Source organism: Chlamydotis macqueenii, chromosome 2 (genome assembly GCF_036417535.1).
Source record: "Chlamydotis macqueenii isolate bChlMac1 chromosome 2, bChlMac1.mat, whole genome shotgun sequence".
Taxonomy (NCBI): domain Eukaryota; kingdom Metazoa; phylum Chordata; class Aves; order Otidiformes; family Otididae; genus Chlamydotis; species Chlamydotis macqueenii.
In genome coordinates this window covers 38928696-38948804 of record NC_141557.1, presented here as the reverse complement: position 1 = coordinate 38948804, position 20109 = coordinate 38928696, and the positions used below count along the sequence as shown (strand labels likewise).

The window sequence follows — 20109 nt, the reverse complement described above, 5'->3', positions numbered from 1 at the left end:
TAATATATTTATGAAAGCATCTCATTGCCATGCAAATAGCTATTTTCAAATTCAGTTAAAACTAACTAGCTCAAGCAGAGCAATCTTGTTTGCAAATTGAGTATAGGAAGATGTTTAGACTAGCCTGCAATGTCCCAGTTGCATTACTACTGATATTTGATCAAGTGACTAGAAAAGGCATATTTGTTGATTATTTCTACTAATGCGTAGCACTTGACCTCCAATTTGCAGTGTAAAGAAATCCAAAGAAACAAACCTGAAACATTCTATACAATAATCAAGTGCTGCATATAAAGAACATAAAACTGGTATCAGATGGAGAAATCAATACACATTATTAAAATATATAATTATTATTTTTTTCTAATTTATAATAAATGGTGCTATAAGGAGAACTTTTAAAAAGTCAGTGACAGGGCTTCAGAAAACTGCCAATTGACAGAGGTGGGGCAGCAATTTCTTGATTTGTTCAGGCACTAGATTCAGGATTTATCTTACAGTAGGCAGATGAGTTTAATATTAATCTGTAAGGGCTGAAGTAGACAGTTCTTGACCTCTCAGTCAATGGTGATACCTTTTTGACAATGGAAATTAGACTTTCCATCTAATAAGGATATTCTCAAGCAAACCTCTTGACGAGAAGTGTTTGGAGAAAGTAAGAACAGACAACACAGATACTTGTGATGTATTTGACTTGAAAGATTCATGTAACTTCTTGCTCTGTGTACATACCATCTATTTTTATCCTTCTTGGCTCTTTGTGTGAGTTTAGGGCTCTGTGTTGTGTCTGAGTGTTCATGATGCCAGCTCGATATTACTAGACTTCACTCTCATCTTAACCAGCCTCTGAGAGGAGATGAGACTCAAATGTGGTTCTTGAGCTGCTCTGGCCTATACTGTTACCTGCAGCTGAAACCTGAATGATTGCTTTCTTTGAAATTTGCTATAAAACCTATTTAATGTCATCTGGCCTCACTGCTTCAAAAAGCAAATTTTAAACACCTATATTCCTTCTGTAGAGATTTCTAATTATATAAAATGCTAACATTTTAACTGCCTTTAAAACACACAGGGGAGAACCTACTCAGACGTGACTTGGAATTTATAGACGCTATATTCTTTAAAGTGTTTAAAGATTCAGACTAAAAGAAACCATATTAGCAAAAATAACTAGTTCTGGAGAGCTGAAAAACAGACTTCTGTGTGGGAAATATGTAATGGGCAAGATGCGTATTCATATACAAGGAACTGGCTGTGGACTGACATAATCTAGTGAGTTAAAAACATGAGGGGATAGAAGTAATTAGTAAATCTCACCCCTTTCTGAAATAGCTATTGTACAGCCCTGAATTTTCTCCTGAAGACAAACCACTCCTAGACCTCCACTCCTAGAAGCCAAAAAGTCAGAAAAGATTAACATGGAACCTCTTCTATCAGGGCTAGAGTGGACTTGTCCATGCAGGTCTGAGGAGATTCAAATACACAAATACCTCCTCCCAGGACTGCCTTTATTATCACTTCACTTTCTTCCTTTTGATGCTCTTTGACTTCATAGGCAGTACCCAAAAAGTGATTGGGAAGACTATGACTGTATCCTAGCAGTTAGGATGCTGGCTTCTAATCCTTGTGCCAGGAACTATTTAAATATTTCACCTAGTCTTTGTGCTTTTTTTGCCTTCACTGTGGTGTGCAAGGAAAGAACCTGAAGCACCAGTGAAGAGTTCTGGTTGGCTTACTCTGGGGAAGACCCAGAGTAGAACAAATTTATTAAGCAAATTATGTTCTCTGGCAAAGTGGGGTTGTACACAACTGCACTGATTGGACATTTCATCCAGAATCTTGCCTTCCCCTTATTTTCTCTTTAGTACTTACTAAGAAACATTTAAGGCTCTTTTAGAAATGGTTTTAGCGTGCCGGTTTTAAAAGTTCTAATTATATAAACTAATTTTGGGAAATAACATGAAAGTGTTTTGGCTGGAAAACAGTCTGAAAAACACATACATCTTGGGCCAATTTTCCAGACTATTAACAGAATTATTCTGCAGTTATAAAATTATGAATGGAAATAGGAAATAATAATATATGTAACAATACTTGTTTCACATTTGCTCTTGCAGCCTTGGGTGCCAATGTCTGGCTGCATATATTCAGAATGATAATGAGCAAGATTACATTTCGGCAGAAAATATGAAAGGTAGTTTTTCCCTGAATTACCACTTGTTATGCAAATAATTATGACCTTTACTCATAGCTGACTTGAACCATATTAATATGAGATCTCTGAAAGAAATGAGAAAATATCCACTATGCATTTCAATTTTGCTAGTGTGGAAGCTGGTTTTCCACAGATTATCTTCCCCTGTATTAACAAAACTAAAATCGATTTGTATCCTGCTCCTATTTGAAATGTAACTACTGATCAAATATACAATAAGGGGGAAAGAATTCTATATAGTCTTCCATGTCCTTTTTATGATTGTATCCTTAGGGACAGCTGCCTTGATAGAGCTTAACAAATATTGGTCAAGTTGTGGCTATTTCATGTTTGCAATGGCAAGCTACCACTCTGCCTCTAGTGAATAAAGGAAGTTCTTGAGCATGTGAGCCAACACAGAAACCAAAGTTTGAACTGGAAGATCAAGTGCTGCAGCTCCTTTTATGTGAAAAAGTGATTGTGATTTCTGTAAAGAACTGATCCCAAAACTTTTGGTTAATAGTTAATTGTTATGTTCCAGCTATTTAGAAATAAGATACATAAATCACCTTACAAGTAACATACAAGTGGAAACTTAAAATATTTAAAATTATACATTAATAATAGCACAATAAGTTATTATATGGCTCTTGTCTATGTCAAAAGTCGCAGTAAAAGAGATTTTCCAAACCCCATATTTACTCTCTACCTAACTTGCATTATCAGATTTCCTTTCCCTAATGTAAAAAAGCTCTAAATATTTTCTAAAATTACTAGGCAATAGTTTTCCATTATAGTCCTCTACTCCAGTAATTTTTATATTTTCACACCTATGCTGTATTATCATCTACTTGCTTTCTAAATTGCTGTCTCTCTGATGGACTTAGAATGTTTCATAGTGCTATTGTGGGAATGCATATTATTATAGATGGACAAAATGATACCATGAAGACAGACTATTCAAATAGTCATTTTCGTAATTGCTCAATACTTTCCCTTTCTACTGGTAGAAACACTTTATTTCGCAATGAAGTCTTAAAGTCATAACATCCTGCATAATGTGTAATAGTTCCTCCAATAAAAGGATTTTTCCTTCTCTGTGGGATGAGCTAAAAGTATCAACTATTAAAGAAAAAGAAATATTTTATAGAGTGTTCTGGTTTTGTTAGTGAGGGGGGGCCTAAGGTGGTAGCTTCTGGAGGAAACTGCTAGAAGTTGCTCCCCTTTGTTCAGTGGACTTGGCCGGGCCTAGGGCGGACCCGCTGCTGGCCAAGGCTGAGCCAATTGGTAGCAGAATGTCCCGTGATAACGCCTCTGCGATAACGTATTTAAGTAGGGGAAAACAGGAAAAAGAGGAGGAGAAGATGTGAAGCAGCTGAGCGGGGGGCAGAGAGGGGGAGGCGCGAGCCTCATGGGCCTTGCAGGCCTCACCCTCTGGCCTCCCGCCAGGCAGCCGACTGGGCCCGACTCGGCCCGGCCCGGCTGCAAGAAGTGGAGAGGAGATGAGAAGTGAATAAGATGTAAAAAGGATCCTGAGAGACGTCTGCCAGCCTGTTGTGAGGAACGGCTGCAGACGCCAAGGTCAGTGAAGAAGGAGGGGGAGGAGTAATATGGCTCCTGGCCAAGATTCCTCTGCAACTCATGGTGAAGACCATGGTGGAGCAGGTTGTCCCCCTGCAGCCCATGGAGGTCCACGGAGGGGCAGAGATCCACCTGCAGCCCGTGGAGGACCCCACGCCAGAGCAGGTGGAGGCCTGAAGGAGGCTGTGGCCCGTGGGGGGCCCACTGGGACAGCTGTTCTAGAGGGACTGCACCCCGTGGAAGAGATGACCCACGCCGGAGCAGTTTCACGAAGGACTGTGGCCCGTGGGAGGGACCCCACGCTGGAGCAGGGGAAGAATGCAAGGAGTTCTTCCCCTGACGATGATACAGCGGCGTAAAACAACGCGTGATGAACTGACCGCGACCCCCATTCCCTTTTCCCCGCCCCGTGCCGCTCGGGAGGGGAAGGTAGTAGAGATAATGTTAAGCCCGGGAAGAGGGAGGGGTGGGGGGAGGTTATCTTGTTCCCTGTCTCATTCTCCTGCTAATTTTAGAAATAAATGAATAGTTTTCCCCAAGTCGAGTCTGTTTTGCCCGTGACGGTAACTTTAAGGATTTCTCCCCGTCCTTATCTCAAACCTTGAGCTGTTTTTTCTTATATCATCTCCTCCTATTCTCTCGGAGGGTGGGGGGAGCGAGAGACAGACTGCGTAGTCTGGTCCTGATTGGGGCTGAACTACGACATAGAGTTACAGTAATGGTATTTTTAATAGGTGTTACAGCATAGAGAAGAAAATAACTGATCATAACTATTACCTTGGGCTCAGGTCAGGTGGACCGCTGGTGGTCAGTGCTGAAAGGTGTAGCTTAAGGTTTTTCTCCTTCCTTCTGGAGTAGTAATGGAGCTCTGTTTCGTGTTTGGTTCTTGAGGGGTTTGAACTGCAAGCACGGATGGGTGAATGAAAGGGCACTGTTCCTGAAGCCAACTGCTTCAGGTTTCTCCCAAGGTGGCTTTTATTGCTTCCAGCCTTCTTCTGCTGAGAGCAATTTGTGCTTCTTGTATGGATTGGTGAAAGGGTGCTGCTCTCTTCTTCTCCCTCTTCATAGTCATCTTCATCTTCCACAACTGAAGGGAGTCTCTTCTTTAGATTTCCGTTTCCCTTGAGCTCTGTCTAAAATAGCAGACAATACATACAAGTGTAAAATTGAGAGCCTGATGTTGCAGAAACAGAATTTATTCTCTTGTTCATCCTGGAACAAACCCAGATCTAGCACAGCTTTTGTTTCTTGTTAGAGATAGCTCTTTTGGAACTCTTCCATATCTTCCCTCTTCAACTATGGCTATATGTGCATACATGAGAAAAAGACAAATTTAAAAAGGTCACTAGTGACATAGCCAGTGAACTCACTGCAATATGTTTTGTTACAAAAAAGATTACATGACTAGTTCTTACAAGCCACGTGCTCCTGGGGGACCAAGGGCAAGGACTGAGGCTGGTAATTAATATAATTCCACATTTTCATACAGAACCATTTATAACGTATTAAGAGCATTTACACCAGTTCACCTCAAGCCCAAATGTCCTCTGTGTCCTTCTTAGGAGTTGTAACTGAAACCACTGCTGGGACAGTAAGCAGATTTTTCAGTTTATGCAAAGTTCTCTTAATGCATCAGTGGTGCGACAGTGTCAACTTCAGAACTGAGTCATCAAGAAGAAGAGCTACATCTGTTTATTTATTTTTTTTTTTAAAAAAATGCAATTTCAATGCTTGGTGTTGGAACCAAGGCAATTTAGTGGCAACATAGACCTGAGTTCTGTACTTATGTACTAATCAAAGCACAGTATAAGAGAGCAATGTATTGTTTGTTGTTTCATGGTAACAAGACACACTGATCATGAGTGCTGAGCTATGCCAACATGGAGTTCATGTCAGCATCAAGCCATAACTCAAAAATAGTTCAATTTATTCTCATAGTACAACTTACTGTATTTATTGGTAGTAGGTGAATGGACTAAGGCAGAACCAGGTTCCAGGTTAAATTAATGAACTGTACACATCTCAGGGAAGAGTACAGCCAAATGTAACTTCATGGTTGCAGAAAAGATTGCTATTCTTTTTGGTTTTTTGGTTTTTATTTTTTTTTTAGGCTACTTCTCTTAATCAAGCTTGATTAAGGCACTGTTAACTTCAGACAGAAAGCTTCCGAAGAGCTTGTATAGTCAAGTTTCCCTCATTCAGGCCAAGTAAGATTGGCAGGGTGGAGATGCAGATTTGGGGAATTTATCCAAATGTTCTAAGCCCCTATTAGTATCTGTTTAAATGTTTTGCAGCATGGGTTTAGTTTTGCTATGTGCTACAGCACAGTCCCATTGAGTGAATGCTTTTCACTTAGTATACATTGACAGATTTAGCAAACTAGGTCCTTTCCATCTGAGATGTAATAAAAGGTAAGAATTTAAAACAGTGGCAAAAGATCTGTCTATATAAAATATAATAGCCTTGTTTTCAAGCAAAATAGCCATCTGAAGGCTGTCATAATGATCAAATTGTACAGGACCTGGCACTCGTGCAGCCTATACCCTACAGAGAATGAGCGTTAACCATATTCAAAACTTTGATTTGGGTAACCATGTATTTAAAGTGCAGGTGCTTTAGCAGAATACCCAAATCCAGCACTTGGAGGAAAAGATCATAAGCTGCTACTCATAAAATGGACAGTGGCAGAACTATGTGCAGAATGCTATTTAAAGTCTCATGCTGAAACCAGAGAAGTCAGCTGGAGTTTTTCCAGCTTTCCTCTGGCCATAGTTGTGTGCATGTTTCAAAGTAAAGCTTGGCATATTTTAAATGTGACTAACATACCTGAGATAGCGTAGACTTGTTTGATAATTTTGATATTACCTGAAAAAACAAAACAAAACAGAAAAGTAGCAAATATGCGCATCTGCACAGTATTGGCTTCTGAGAACATACAAACATCTAAACCAAAACATTTATGTTGATATAAGAAAAGAATCTCATGATAAAACAGATGTATTAAATTAAATGGTGATATAGCACTGAACTAAGGAGACTCCTTGGAAACAGATGCTGTGAGGAAAAAAAAAAAGTTTTATTTTGATTAAAAAGATAATTCCTGCAAAAATAACATTTTGCTTCAATAAAAAGTTAGGTCAAGGCTCCAAATCTGTGAAAAAATGTAGATGAGTGAATACATGTCTGGTGTTTTTCAGTGCTGGTTTGATGGAATCCCATGCAGGAACAGTGCTCTGCTTTGGCCCTACCTCTTTGTAGCTTTAGCTCCTGTGCCAGCCTAGTCTTTACGTTAGATGATCTAACTAACTGAAGCATTTATGGGGAATTTTCAAAGGCAGTGATTGGACTGAAGTAAGCAGGATCAGTATAATCCTGAGGTAGATACTTGTCTAACAGCTATTCAAGGTCATGACATTTTCCCTTCTTGGATTTAACAGAAAGCAAAACAAAATAAAAGGAAGACTTAAAAATCATGCAAGTTTAATATGTAACTACTTCTAATAAAATCCACTGAACTACTGAATAATATCTGTTATAAACTTTCTGGTTTTTTATTTGAATATCCAGACCTTGACCATGGGCAAGTCTCTGTCAGCCTACATGCTGTATTATAGGAAAATTTTAGTCTACCAGGTAGAATTTTCAGAAGTAATTTTCAGCTTTTCTAAACCTACGTGTCAAGATAAAAAGTGCTTAACATTCATTGATTTTAAATTTGTAGCATCAGTTCATTTTTTCTCCAAATTCAGGTAGAAGTTAAACCTTTCTGGAAGTCATTGAGACTTCCCAGTTTGTTTTATAAAAGTATTCAGAACTCCTAAATACACAAATTTTAGGCACAGATTTGGGAAAAAAAAAAGTGTTCTATTTTTTTTTTTTCTTCACAAATCTTTCAGATTAACCTGAGAATTGTTTTGTAGTTGCTCATAAAAGTGAGAGCACTAGTAGTGGTATAATATACAAATACAAAATATTTAAGTTTGTGTAAGCAGAAATCCTACCTCACAACAGCCAAACCAGTAGCAGGTGTATCAATAAATTTAGCAATAACACTCTAATAACTGCCAAGCAGAACAACTGCAATAATTAGGCTATGTAAATAAAATAATTGCTGTGTTCTTCCCGAGACAGATAAAGTACTAGATGATACTAGCAGAGGATGAGATCTCAGATACTGAAATCTCCTAGGTTGCACTGTAATGTATGCCAATTGAAGAAACACAATCTCCTTCAATATTTAGGAGAATAGGAAACTGGAAATGTACTAAATGTACTAAAATATTAAATGCCCACTTTGCACATATCAGAATGCCCACTTTGCACATATGTTTAAGAAGATTAATTTACAATAGTGCCCAGAATTTTGGGGCATCATTTTGCTTGGCTTCTAGGCACAGGTGCAGCATGAATGTTAAATAGCAGCCTTAATTAAAACTCCATCCCAAGCCCAAACATCAGCAGCTTCACAAAAAAAAATCATAGTACGAATTTGCCTGCTGAAGGTTTTAGAAGTGACTTGTCATTCGTAGTTTGTAATGTGTGTGAAGATTTCTCCTCAGTTTTTTTTCCTTTTCCTTCTGAGTGCATGTGTTGATCCTGATAGTACATCTTGAAAACAAAGAAAAAGAAATCATTATATTGGTGTCTCCTGGATGTCCTGGTGGCATTTCCCATAGGCCTGCTGGGGTCTTTCAACTGGGTTGGGCTTTCAGCTTCATAGCCCATTGATAGCACTGTTCCCTGGCTGCAGGACCTTGCTGCTGCCCATCAACGCAGCAGCCACAGGCACCATCCATCCTCCTCTGCTCTCAGTGTTACCTTTGCTGGTCACTGCAGCAGGGACAAACTGTCTGCAGAGGAAAGGGCAGCACTTTGTTGCCCTATGACCTTACCAAGAGGAAGGTAAAGGGATTTTTGAATGCAGGTTGCTTTTTGCAGGGAGATGAAGGAATGTCTTTGGGAGGAAGGGTAGCAGAAAAGAAGGATAAGTATGAACAGGAGCATGAGGCATGAGAAACTACTTAGAGTTTCTTCTGTTTCCCCAAACTGACGCCTTTAACCCACTGCGGGCCAATTTCAGTCTCGGTATATTTATATTTTTAGATAAACTCTGGACCTGTACACTATCTTTTCCATAGCATGGAACCCACAGTAAAGAGTGCTGAGATTGCTTGTGTATTAATACACTGCAGCCATATTTATTGCTCGTAACTTTGAAGACTATTTCTTGCACACATAGAACAGAGACCTGGACTTTATGGCTTGGTAGTTGGAAGTTGGTAAAATAAACTATAATTAGTCTATGACCAGAGAGACTTCTCAAGAGTTTTGCTTTGAAACCTCCTCTGGCAACTCCCCTCTCTCTTTACCTGCAAAAATACCATTCACAAACAGAAAAGGAAATATAATCAAGAACATGGACAAAGCCAGTCAAAGGGCGGTAAATTTAAAGACTTCACTATACACATATCTTTATCTCTGTAAAAATGTAGTATAAAAGTAAATAATTATGAGGTGCCAGTTTCTGATCTGCTAAAACCTTTTATTTAGGGTACCCATTGATGTAGCCTTCTGTAAAATGTTTTTTTTTTTCTTAGGTAAATAGAAAGAGGATGCAAAATAGCTCACAGGTTAGCCTTTTATAAAGAAGTACAACTCTTAAAGGATAAAGACTGTTGAAAGAAAAATACAGGTATTTCCCCTGCTATGTATTAGGAAAAAAGACTGATGCTAGCATGAGTTATGTGCAATACTGTCAAAGAGTCCAATTCAATTTTACATTTCAGTCCTGATGTCTCTTTATGTCTTGTGAAACCAGCTATTAAATTTAATTTCACAAGACAAAACAATAATAGATCATGTACCAAAAGCAGACTCATATAAAATTCTTCCATGTATGTAATCTCAAACCTATAATCTTGTAATTGTTTAATATGTTAATATATAGAGCTTAAAAATTCAGTAATCTTTATCATTGCTTATTACAAGCATAAAAAGAACATTTCCCCATCTGAAAACACTGGTGGTTTGCTGTTGAAAGCCAGTGATCTGAAGATTCTAGGATCAAGAGACAGTAGTCTTTAATAGAAGAATTTCTACCAGGAATTCTGGCCAAACGAGGTAATTAGCTGTACAGTAATTCAAGATTAATTTCAATGATAAAACTCTAAAAAGAGAAATACAGAGATGCAACTAAAGTTGGGGTTAATACATTAAATGTCTAGGTAAATAAATTAGTATTTTTGGGCTCAAAAGAATGTTATCATCTTTTACTGGCCTGATTCCTGTTGCCTTCTTAAGAAGTAGGAACAAAAATAGAAATGTAATTTCGCTGATTTGTTACTCTTGAGCCCTAAAATATATGAATAATTCTTTGTATCTGAGGAGTCAAAAGGCTAAAATACACTTTCAGGAGAGGACTTGAAATCAAACTGGAATATTAATGTTCTTAGTCAGCATTTGGAAACAGGAAAAACCCATTTAGGAGCACTGACAGCGTGCGTAAAAAAAAGACAAGAACGCATGCCATATGTTCTATTCTTTGCAAATTTACTGTCTGGTAATGGAAAATATGCAAGTACATGACAAGGGATTATTGTGCTGCTGAAGAGCTTAATGCCTCACATGTGTTCTGGCCTCAGTTTTCCATAATCAGGAATTTTTTCAATGAAATATCACAAATCCTTTAAATCACAAAGAACTCAATCACTCACAGAGTTTCTCAGGTTGTATGTAATTGCTTTATATCTACATTTACTGAGCAATTTATTACTTCTTTTTCTTTCTTTCTTTTTTTTTTTCTTTTTAAGACTTTCTATAGTTCATTGGCTTGTTCCTATATTTTCTCAGGCTTATTCATATCTCTTTTCCTTGCTTAATGGACAGATTAAAAAATGTATTTTATGGAGGCTGATGCTTTCAGTATTCTCTGATCCTACTTACAGTATAGAGTATATTGAATTAGCAGCAAAAGTTGAACAGCAGATATGTCATCAGTATTTTATCCTAGGTGACCAATAATTGAGCTCATGAACTCTGCAATCTTCTGTTAAGTTATTATCCTATATCATTTCTGTCTTTTGAATAAATTATTGTAGCCTGTGAAGTTAGGGCAAGTGTTCAATAACTGGCTGGTTATGGTTAGCTTTGGATAAGTGTTTTTGCAAATGAATACCTTCTTGGATTCAAATTTCTCACATGAGCTTTTATATTTAGTATTAAAAGTTCATTTTTCATATATTTCTTTGAAAGCTAGGTGTTAATTTCACTGCATTGATTAGCAAAAATTTTTAATTATCCTTTGATTTTTTCATTAACAATACAAGATCTATTGCGTTTTGTGTTAAAAAGATGTCACAGAAACAAAAACTAACCTCTCTGTTACTTGCTGCAAATCAAGAATCAAATAAAATGTATGTATTTGTTAGCACAGTCATGTTACTATTTATCATAGCATGGACAAGATGATCTATATGTGTTAGGTAGGAACTACATTTTCAGCAGAACTCTAGCTGTGCTTATGTAAGCAGGTTCTGTAGGTCTGTCATTACTGAGTGAAGGTATAGATGATTAAAAAGAAAAGTATGCTGATATATTTGTTTTTATATCACTAAAATCTTAGACTGCATTTGTACATCAATAATTTTTAGTTTTCATTTTAATGTGCTTTCATATCTTTGAGCAGAAGGGTGGGTCTAGATGATCTTCAGAGTCTCTTCCATCCTCAGCTGCTCTACTATTCTATGAAGTTTAAGAAAGTGGCACTAAAAATGTTACCAACTCAGTAAAATTGAGAACACATACTTGTGTCCGTGTAAAATGCCTACATGATGCACAAGTTGCAATGACAGTTTGCTCAGAGACTACATCACATTTAATTTCACACATTTCAGCATGTATCCTGAGGTTATAATGACTCTGGAAGTGCTATAGGACCTTTACCATATAAGCCAGTCTGACATACTCATTAGAAGAAATTGTGGTAAGCATTATAATTTCCTTCATAAATTAGTCTTACTTTACACAGAATAAGAAAAGGATAGATTACTGATGCCATCCAGAGGGACCTTGACAGGCTGGAGAGGTGGGCCCGTGCCAACCTCATGAAGTTCAACCAGGCCAAGTGCAAGGTCCTGCACCTGGGTCACGGCAATCCCAGGCACAAATACAGGCTGGGCGGAGAATGGATTGAGAGCAGCCCTGAGGAGAAGGACTTGGGAGTGCTGGTGGATGAGAAGCTCAACATGAGCAGGCAATGCGCCCTTGCAGCCCAGAAGGCCAACGGCATCCTGGGCTGCATCAAGAGAAGCGTGGCCAGCAGGTCGAGGGAGGTGATTCTCCCCCTCTACTCTGCCCTGGTGAGACCCCACCTGGAGTACTGTGTCCAGTTCTGGAGCCCCCAACACAAGAAGGACATGGACCAGTTGGAGAAGGTCCAGAGGAGGGCCATGAAGATGATAAAAGGGCTGGAGCACCTCTCTTATGAGGACAGGCTGAGAGAGTTGGGGCTGCTCAGCCTGCAGAAGAGGAGGCTCCGGGGAGACCTGATAGCGGTCTTCCAGTACCTCAAGGGGGCCTACAAGAAAGATGGGGAAAGGCTGTTTAGTAGGGCCTGTTGCAATAGGATGAGGGGTAATGGTTTTAAAATAGAGGGGGGTAGATTTAGATTAGATATTAGGAAAAAATTTTTTACGATGCGAGTCATAGAACACTGGAACAGGTTGCCCAGAAAGGTGGTGGAGGCCCCATCTCTGGAAACGTTCAAGGCCAGGCTGGATGAAGCTCTGAGCAACCTGATCTAGTCAGGGATGTCCCTGCTCCTTGCAGGGGGGTTGGACTAGATGACCTTTGAAGGTCTCTTCCAACCCTAACCATTCCATGATTCTATGATTCTACTGTAAAAATGCTTCTAAAGTTAGAGGATACTGTCTGATCATTGCTTTATCAATGCAAAATAAAAACAATTATGAAAATAAAATATTCCATCCTCTAAATTCATACCAGTTTAAGGTTAGGATATGTTAGGATTAATTTTATTTGCAAATTTTTCCAATGTAGAGACAAAGATAGAGTATTACTATTGTAAAAGTTACGTTACGGTGTTTCCTAAGGCACAGTGAAGCATATTAGAAAAAGTTATCATCTAGCATCCTTGTGTAAGTAAAATAGAAATATGGTTAGATTTCAAGGCAATACTTTCTGAAATCCTGGAGCTTTTCCTGGCTAAAATTCTATTTGACACAGTGTTTTATGCCCTCCTCGTACCACATCCTAAAGACATCAAAAAGCTGCTTTGCTAGCCTGCTTTTTTTTTTTTTTTTTTGAACATGTAACCCTCTGGTTAAGCTTTATAATCTCAGGCAGAATGCAATAATCCCAGGAAGTGAAATGACTGAGAATGAAGAGTGTTCAAAATAACTCAAAATCTAAAATTAGAAGTGAATGTTTATCACTTATTTAAACATTTTAATTCTAGTTACAAGTAAAATTATTTGTATTTCTTAAGAAAGTGTTAAGGTCCAATTGTGAAAATCGTAGTCGCATACATTCATTGAAAAGTCTTGTTATAAATAATGTACAACCAGTATTCATAATTCCTGTCTCTTAATCCATTCACAAAAGTAAAATCGTTGACCACAGGGGTAGGAATTTTGGGATGGGTCACATATATGCAGCGTATTCCCAGACAAAACTAAACAGGTTATTTTCCTCTCCTGTCCTTTAGCCTCTTTCACACCTTGTGGGATTAATCCTTACAGTCAAACGTCTATTTGTTTTAGGTGTAAAATGAAAAAGACTTGTAAAAACACAAGAATTAATGAAAAATAAACTAATGGAAAATACAACATAATTTCATCAATAAGTTGTGGTAGGATGAATCTTCTAACTGGAAAATGACCACAAATCAGAAGAATAAACTGCTAGAGAGACAAAACCATATAGTACAGGTGGCTGTGCTGTTATTTTAAAAAAAATTTAGAATGACTGAAGGCTACAGAAATGAAACAAGAGCGTAGCAACAAAGAGAGATTCTTCAGGTAAAGATACTAGGAAAGAAAATGAAAAGGCCACCAAGTCTGCAAGAAAAAGGGTCCTTTCTTATTTACGTTTCCTTATTGCATAATTTCTCAGCAGTGTACCATACTGAAAGATACAGTAGAAACATGATACTGAGATGATTATCTTGAGGGGTACTGGGTAAACTGATGGCTCGGAGGCACCATACATTGTGCGCACCAATGACTGGAAGTAAACAAGCTTCATGAGTTAGCAGACAACAAAAAGGAGTGAAACCTGGCTTGCAGTATAGCTCCAGGTCAGCCCTGCTCCTATGCTGAGTGAAGCAGGTAATTGCCAGGTTGAGGGAGCGGAGGAAGGATTGACTGTAACACTGCACAGGGAGGCAGGTATTACAGCAGAATCAATTGTCTGAGACTATCAACTTCCCTAAATAGCCAAAGATCCACCAAAACATGCTTATTGTCATGAATACAGCAAGGACCTCTGTGAAATATCTTCCAGAGAGCAAGATGACAAAGTTTGTTCCCAAATGGGTTCTCGTTCATTTAAAATCAGAAATTAAGTGTAAAACAAGTGGAGGAACTGTTTTTTTTTTCCAGTGGTCACGACCTTCCACAGCTGCACAATCCTGTTACTTGTTCCATGGAAATATAGAAGTTGAGCTGTGTAAGCAACGTTGTATGAGTGCTGCCTTGTTCAGCTCTAGAGTAATTTATTTTGGGAAGATGGAGATGGAGATAGAGAGAGAGAGAGGGAAGAAGGACAAAAATTTCAAATGGTCCCAGAAGCATGAATGAAAAATCTGGGCATCTTGTAAAACATGAAGGAGCATGGAGCAATATTTCACAGCAGCATGGATTGCAAAGTAGTCCATGCACAGAGGCAGGTAAGAGACCTACTCCAGTGAACACATCAGGAGTCATGTCTTAAAGTGGATTACATGTTCACAGTTTTAAAATTATTTTAGTTTTTGATAGTATGAGGAGCACCTTAATTCCTGTACTACCACTCAGAAGATGAAAAGTTTGCAGACTCCATCTCATATCAAAAGAGGTATAAAGGAGAAATGGAAATATGGTGGCTGACAGGCCAAAAGCAGTGAATGCACAGCCATCAGTCAGAGTCTCTAACAGAAGAAGGGGAATTTGTTCTGTGTTGCTGCCAAGCACACATGGACTAAAGAGAAAGATAATTAGCAGGAACCTAAGGTGGTTTTGGTTTTTCTTTTTGTTTTTCCCTAGAATAATCATGCAGATAAAGTATTAGACTTCTGTTACTTTAGGTGATTTATTCACTTGTATATTCCACCTGATGTAATAATTATTGTATAGAAAAACAAAAATTGCCATTGCGTGGTCTCTTGTTTTGCAGAATTTATACCTACTGTGCCACAGACAATGAACACCAGTGAGGTACACCTGCAGCAATAGCACATGAACTTCTGCCAGACAAGCTATTGACTAAGGTGGGTGCTTAACTGCATGTAAGTTTAAAAATTACGTATTTTCCTCAAAGTTATCCAGCCTCACATTAAATGTCAAAGTAGGGCTTTTAAACTTTTCTAAGGTAAGCCAGTTCTTCCTACACAGCTGCTGGGTAATGTGGCAAAACGCTCTTCTATATTAAAAAGGTGGTTGGAATTTTTTGGGAAATCTTCTATGGAATTTTTTAATTATGAAAAATATTTTACAATCTGTGATTGTCCTGTTAGTGTACGGGATGAGCTAGGATCTATGCTGAGGTGAAGGAAGTATGACTAAGTGTAGTAGTTTTTTTTTTTGTAAATTAATTTTTTTCAATACATAGATTTTATTATAAACACAGAGGTAACACCCAAGAAACAGAATTTTTTTTTTGGCTCTGAAAGTTAAACACATCAATAAGTAATTATGTGGTTGAATTTTCTATCAGGTTTTCTTATCTTACACCACTTGCCAAGATGAACAAGTTTCAGAAAACATGCTTTTTTTTTTTTCCCTTAGTATCTATAGAATTGCAAATAGGATAACTTGGATTTGTTTCTTTAAAGTAAAATGCTATTTATTATGGAGACAATAAAGGCACATTAAAAAATCAGAAATGTCATGCTATGTCCATTGTTTATTCATAGTAGATAATCAAATATGTAACAGATAGAATTCCTTCTGAGTTATTACTATATTGGAAAGCAGCAGACCTAGAATATCTAGAAAAAGCATGACTAAAGAGGCAAGAAGGAATGTACGTCAAATATGTAATCTACTAGCTGAAAAACAGGCAGTGGTCAGGCAGACTTTCAGCTGAATTTTGTGCTTACATTAAAAATTTTTTTACTATCCTTTTTTTTCTGCCTACAGGACCAATACCACCAGTTGGTACTAAGAAAGATAAAGCTCTAGAAATAAACCAATTAAAAAGAAATAAGTTGGAATTACATATATGCTCTTAAAATACTTGTTTAATGCTTCGCTGGAATGAACCAGAAACCTCAGCGTATTTTAGATTAGAATTTGTAGACCTTTTTCTTCCCCAGCTGTGCCCTCTGTTGCACACGCCAGAGCTTAGAGCTGTTTTCACCTTTAAAAACAATTGGTTTGGCCAGTTGTCAGGTTTCCCAACAGAAAATGCGGAGCATCCCTTGTAATTTGTTTGGTATTGCTAATAGCAACCTGAGCTTTATTATATTAAAAAATCCCACAACTCAATCATTAAAATTTAATAAATTCTAAACACCAGCCTCTGCAAAGGACAAGAATTAAGCCCTGATTTGTCAGACAATGCCTTTCTGGGGAAAAAATAAACCCCTTTGTTTTTATTGCTTCTTGGTTGCCTTTTAAAATTTATTTGTCTATTTTTTTGGGTGGGGTCTATTTTATTCTATTTTATTTTTTAATTTGTTTTTTATTATTTATTTTTATTTTGGCCATTTATTTTATTATTGTAGAGCCTGCTGAAGCTGCAGTAAGAATCAATGTTCTCAACTGGAGGAGGAAACTACCACTTTTTTTTTTGTGCAGTTTTTGTCACAAAAAGCAGTCCTTCCCCTGCCTCAGAGACTGAGTATGTTCATTTTAAGAAAGTAGCTTCTCCTCCTTGAGGGGAGAGGGAAGGGAAACTCTTGTAGGAGGCAGAACACTACTTTTAAGGCTACAAAAGGAAAAGTAGGTTCTTACTAATTATGAGTCCTGTCTACAAACACAGATTTTTGAATATGTAGGCAGAGCATCTTTTCTTTTTGAAAATGACACTTATTGATAGAGCTCTAGTGAACTAAAGATTATGCCTGTAAGGGGTCTTATCTTCCTTTGGGACTTCATTACAGCTTGAGGTATGGCATAGGTGTCAAGGAGGCTTCTTGTTCTTTGTATCAGTCTGGCTGCTACCAGCCTTTAGGTTTTTCTTGGTTAATAATGATGTCTACACTGTAGACACTTCTACACTTCTACGTGGACACAAAAAATAATCAGAAACAATAAACTGTTACCAAGCCCACAAAGACATTGTGCAAATATTTACCTATTCTGAGTTTCTCATACAATAATTCAGACTTACTGAATTATCTGCTAAAGCTCTCTAAATATATAAAATAGCACATGTTTTCCAGGGCTGGGGGGTAGCAAAATAATTTCCAGTTTCTTTCATATAATTGTATTATATGTTGTAAGAACCTTCTTATGAGTGCTTAGCTTTACCAAATCAGATTTCTGACTCTCTCATTGCCTGCTATATATGCAACCTGTAATAAATAGTGCAAAATGGTACAGGTGGGGTGAGGTGTCTGTCAAAATCTCTGTCACTTATCAAACTATTTCGTGGCTACAACATCATAGTCACAGACCTAGAAAAATTGGTTGAAACACCTGAATGGCTGAATTATTTTAATGTCACAACTCCAGCTGCCAAACAAATTAGCTTTTTCTAACTGTCCTCAAATAATTGAGTACATTTACAAAAACAATTACGAGTTTCTTGAGCAAAATGCAGCAAAGAAAGTGAAGGCCAGAATATATATAATCACTTTTTTCCTAATTAACTTCTCGCTATGATGGAAATATATAAAAAAATGGCATAACAGCACTGCCAGCATGAATTCACACACATTAATGTTTATAATAATAAATCACCTAACAACTGCTGATTTTAGAGCTACCACGAGGAACCGTTGAAACTTTATCTCCCTGATTATGTATCTTCCTATTTCTTGATCTGTTACTCATTAGAGGCTGAAATAGTTACCCAATTGCCAGCTTCTGTACTTAAAATCTCCAGAGCTTTTCTTCCAAGATTGCTTAAACAACACTTTCCATCTTTCTGTAACCAGACAGCTACAGTTTCTACTTGTCACTGGGAAATCTGGTTACAGCTCTTCCTCATTTTACTGAAAAGTGACATGGCTATTGAAGTCCTGGAACCTTTTTCACCATTACACCTTACTTGGATTTTAATGGAGATGAAGCACATCATTATATACACTTTTAGACTTGCAAATGAAGCAAGAAAACAGATTTAAAAAGTTTTCCTAGAGCTTTCTGTGTGGGTAGAGTAGTTAAGTGATCTAGTGCTAAGTATCCAACTTTGACACTCCAGGACCAGGAAAATGCCAATGATTTCTGGCCCTTTTTGGTCCACTTACTTTTAATTCAGTTCAAATCTCTTGTTCAATTTTGTATGCAATGAACAGTTCAAACAGCACAAGGAAATGGATCACCAGAACTGCATCTTTCTGCAGCCTCACCTTTTTATGCTGGCTTAAAGTGTTAGGAAATCTACAACTTGAGACAGTTTTGGTGGACCATGACTGAAATTCCAATAATATTTTAGGTCAGGACTGAAATGGAATTGGTAAGTCATAGTGGGGAAATTCGTGTTATTTCACCCTGCAGTTCAGCTGTCCCTAAATACTGCTGCTGATCCATTTTCAGAAGCATTAAAATCACATTCAGTTGCAAATTTGCAGTCATTTAAAACATCCAGGGAAAAAGAGAATGAAAAATGGATTTATTCAAATGAAGCAAGCTACTGCTTAACTATGGAAAACTCTCCAATCCCCCAAATTCCATAAAGCTACAGAAGTCACAGACAATAGCAAAAGTAAAATCTCCCTGACTCAAGATACAATGTCACAGCTGCCAAACTCTCCCATAGCACCATTCCCAAGAAATAATGCTACATTAAAAAAGAAAAGGTCATATTTTCATAATCACAAATTTTACTTCTGAAAACCTTCTTCTTAATATTCTGTGAGAGTAAACCATTAGATAACACTCAGATTATTTCTGCTTGCAAGTTCATGAAGATATGGTATTTTCTACGTGAAGCAGAGCAAGTGGTTGACCAGGCACACTTGCTGACATAGATATCTTCCCTCATTTGTTCAGCTCTCTTTTTGTGACCGTACAATTTTTAGTCACTTTATTCCTGCTCTTTATTCTTATTGATAAGTAAAATGGTTGGCTAAGAAATGAGATGCACAAGATCAAGGTTAGTTCTGCTCCAAAAGAAATACTAGCAGAGGGCATAGTTAACCTGAGCATGTAGCAGAAAGTGACACTACAATAATGTCTTGGGTTCTCTATATTTGCCTGTGACACTGGATGCTACTCAGTGTCGGGATCCTTTTTTTTTCCTTTAATTTTAAGATAATGGATTATACCATGAAAATACAGTGTGTATTCACAAATGCTGTAAATATTTTCCTCTCTAAGCAGAAAAGATACTTGGATATGTCCTATATGTCTTTAAATCACATAAACTACAGTGAGGGTAAGGAGGTGGTTCTCCTGTCTGTGCACTCACCTTCGAGGCTGGTGTAGGCTTGCTCTCAGCACAGAGTTTGTACATGACTCCGTCGACTCTAATTGGGAGGATTTGTCCCTGATTTTATAAAAGTTCAATGTGTATGCAGCTGAGTTGGTGATCCCCAGATTTGTCATCATCCAGAAAAGCATAAAGCAATACATTGCGGGGGTTCATCAAGGTCCATGACAAAACTGGAGAGGAGAACGCACTCTGCTTCAAAACCTATCTTTACATGGACTTATACGCCTTTTCAGATTAAGCATTCCTCCCCAAGGAAAATAGGTTAGTTATACAGACTAATCTTCAAGCTCTATGAACAGATGTACACTCTCTCAGCTGCTGTCTTTAGCAGCAGGAAGTTTGGGGTTGTTTCAAGAGACAAACAAATGAGATGCGCTGATCATTTTCCTCTCTACAATTTCACATTTAGATATTTACACCTTTCTACTGCAATTGTTTATAGATCTTTGCTGTGGAAACACTGGTGCCAAAGTACACCCAGTAAGAAGCTTACGTAGAAAAATCAGCCTATACAT

The 20109-nt window shown here is 37.7% G+C and overlaps 1 protein-coding gene across 2 annotated transcripts in view; it reads right to left on the bottom strand.

Moving 5' to 3' along the window:
* KCNH8 (potassium voltage-gated channel subfamily H member 8) overlaps nucleotides 1-20109 on the bottom strand; it is a 186787-nt gene that overhangs the window by 13399 nt on the left and 153279 nt on the right. For both annotated transcript variants that reach the window (XM_086741568.1, XM_086741569.1), the window contains 2 exons: nucleotides 6602-6640; nucleotides 4553-4908 (listed from right to left, as the gene is read on the bottom strand). In XM_086741568.1, coding sequence (XP_086597694.1) covers nucleotides 4553-4908; nucleotides 6602-6640 — 395 coding nt within the window. The remainder of the gene's footprint in view (nucleotides 1-4552; nucleotides 4909-6601; nucleotides 6641-20109) is intronic.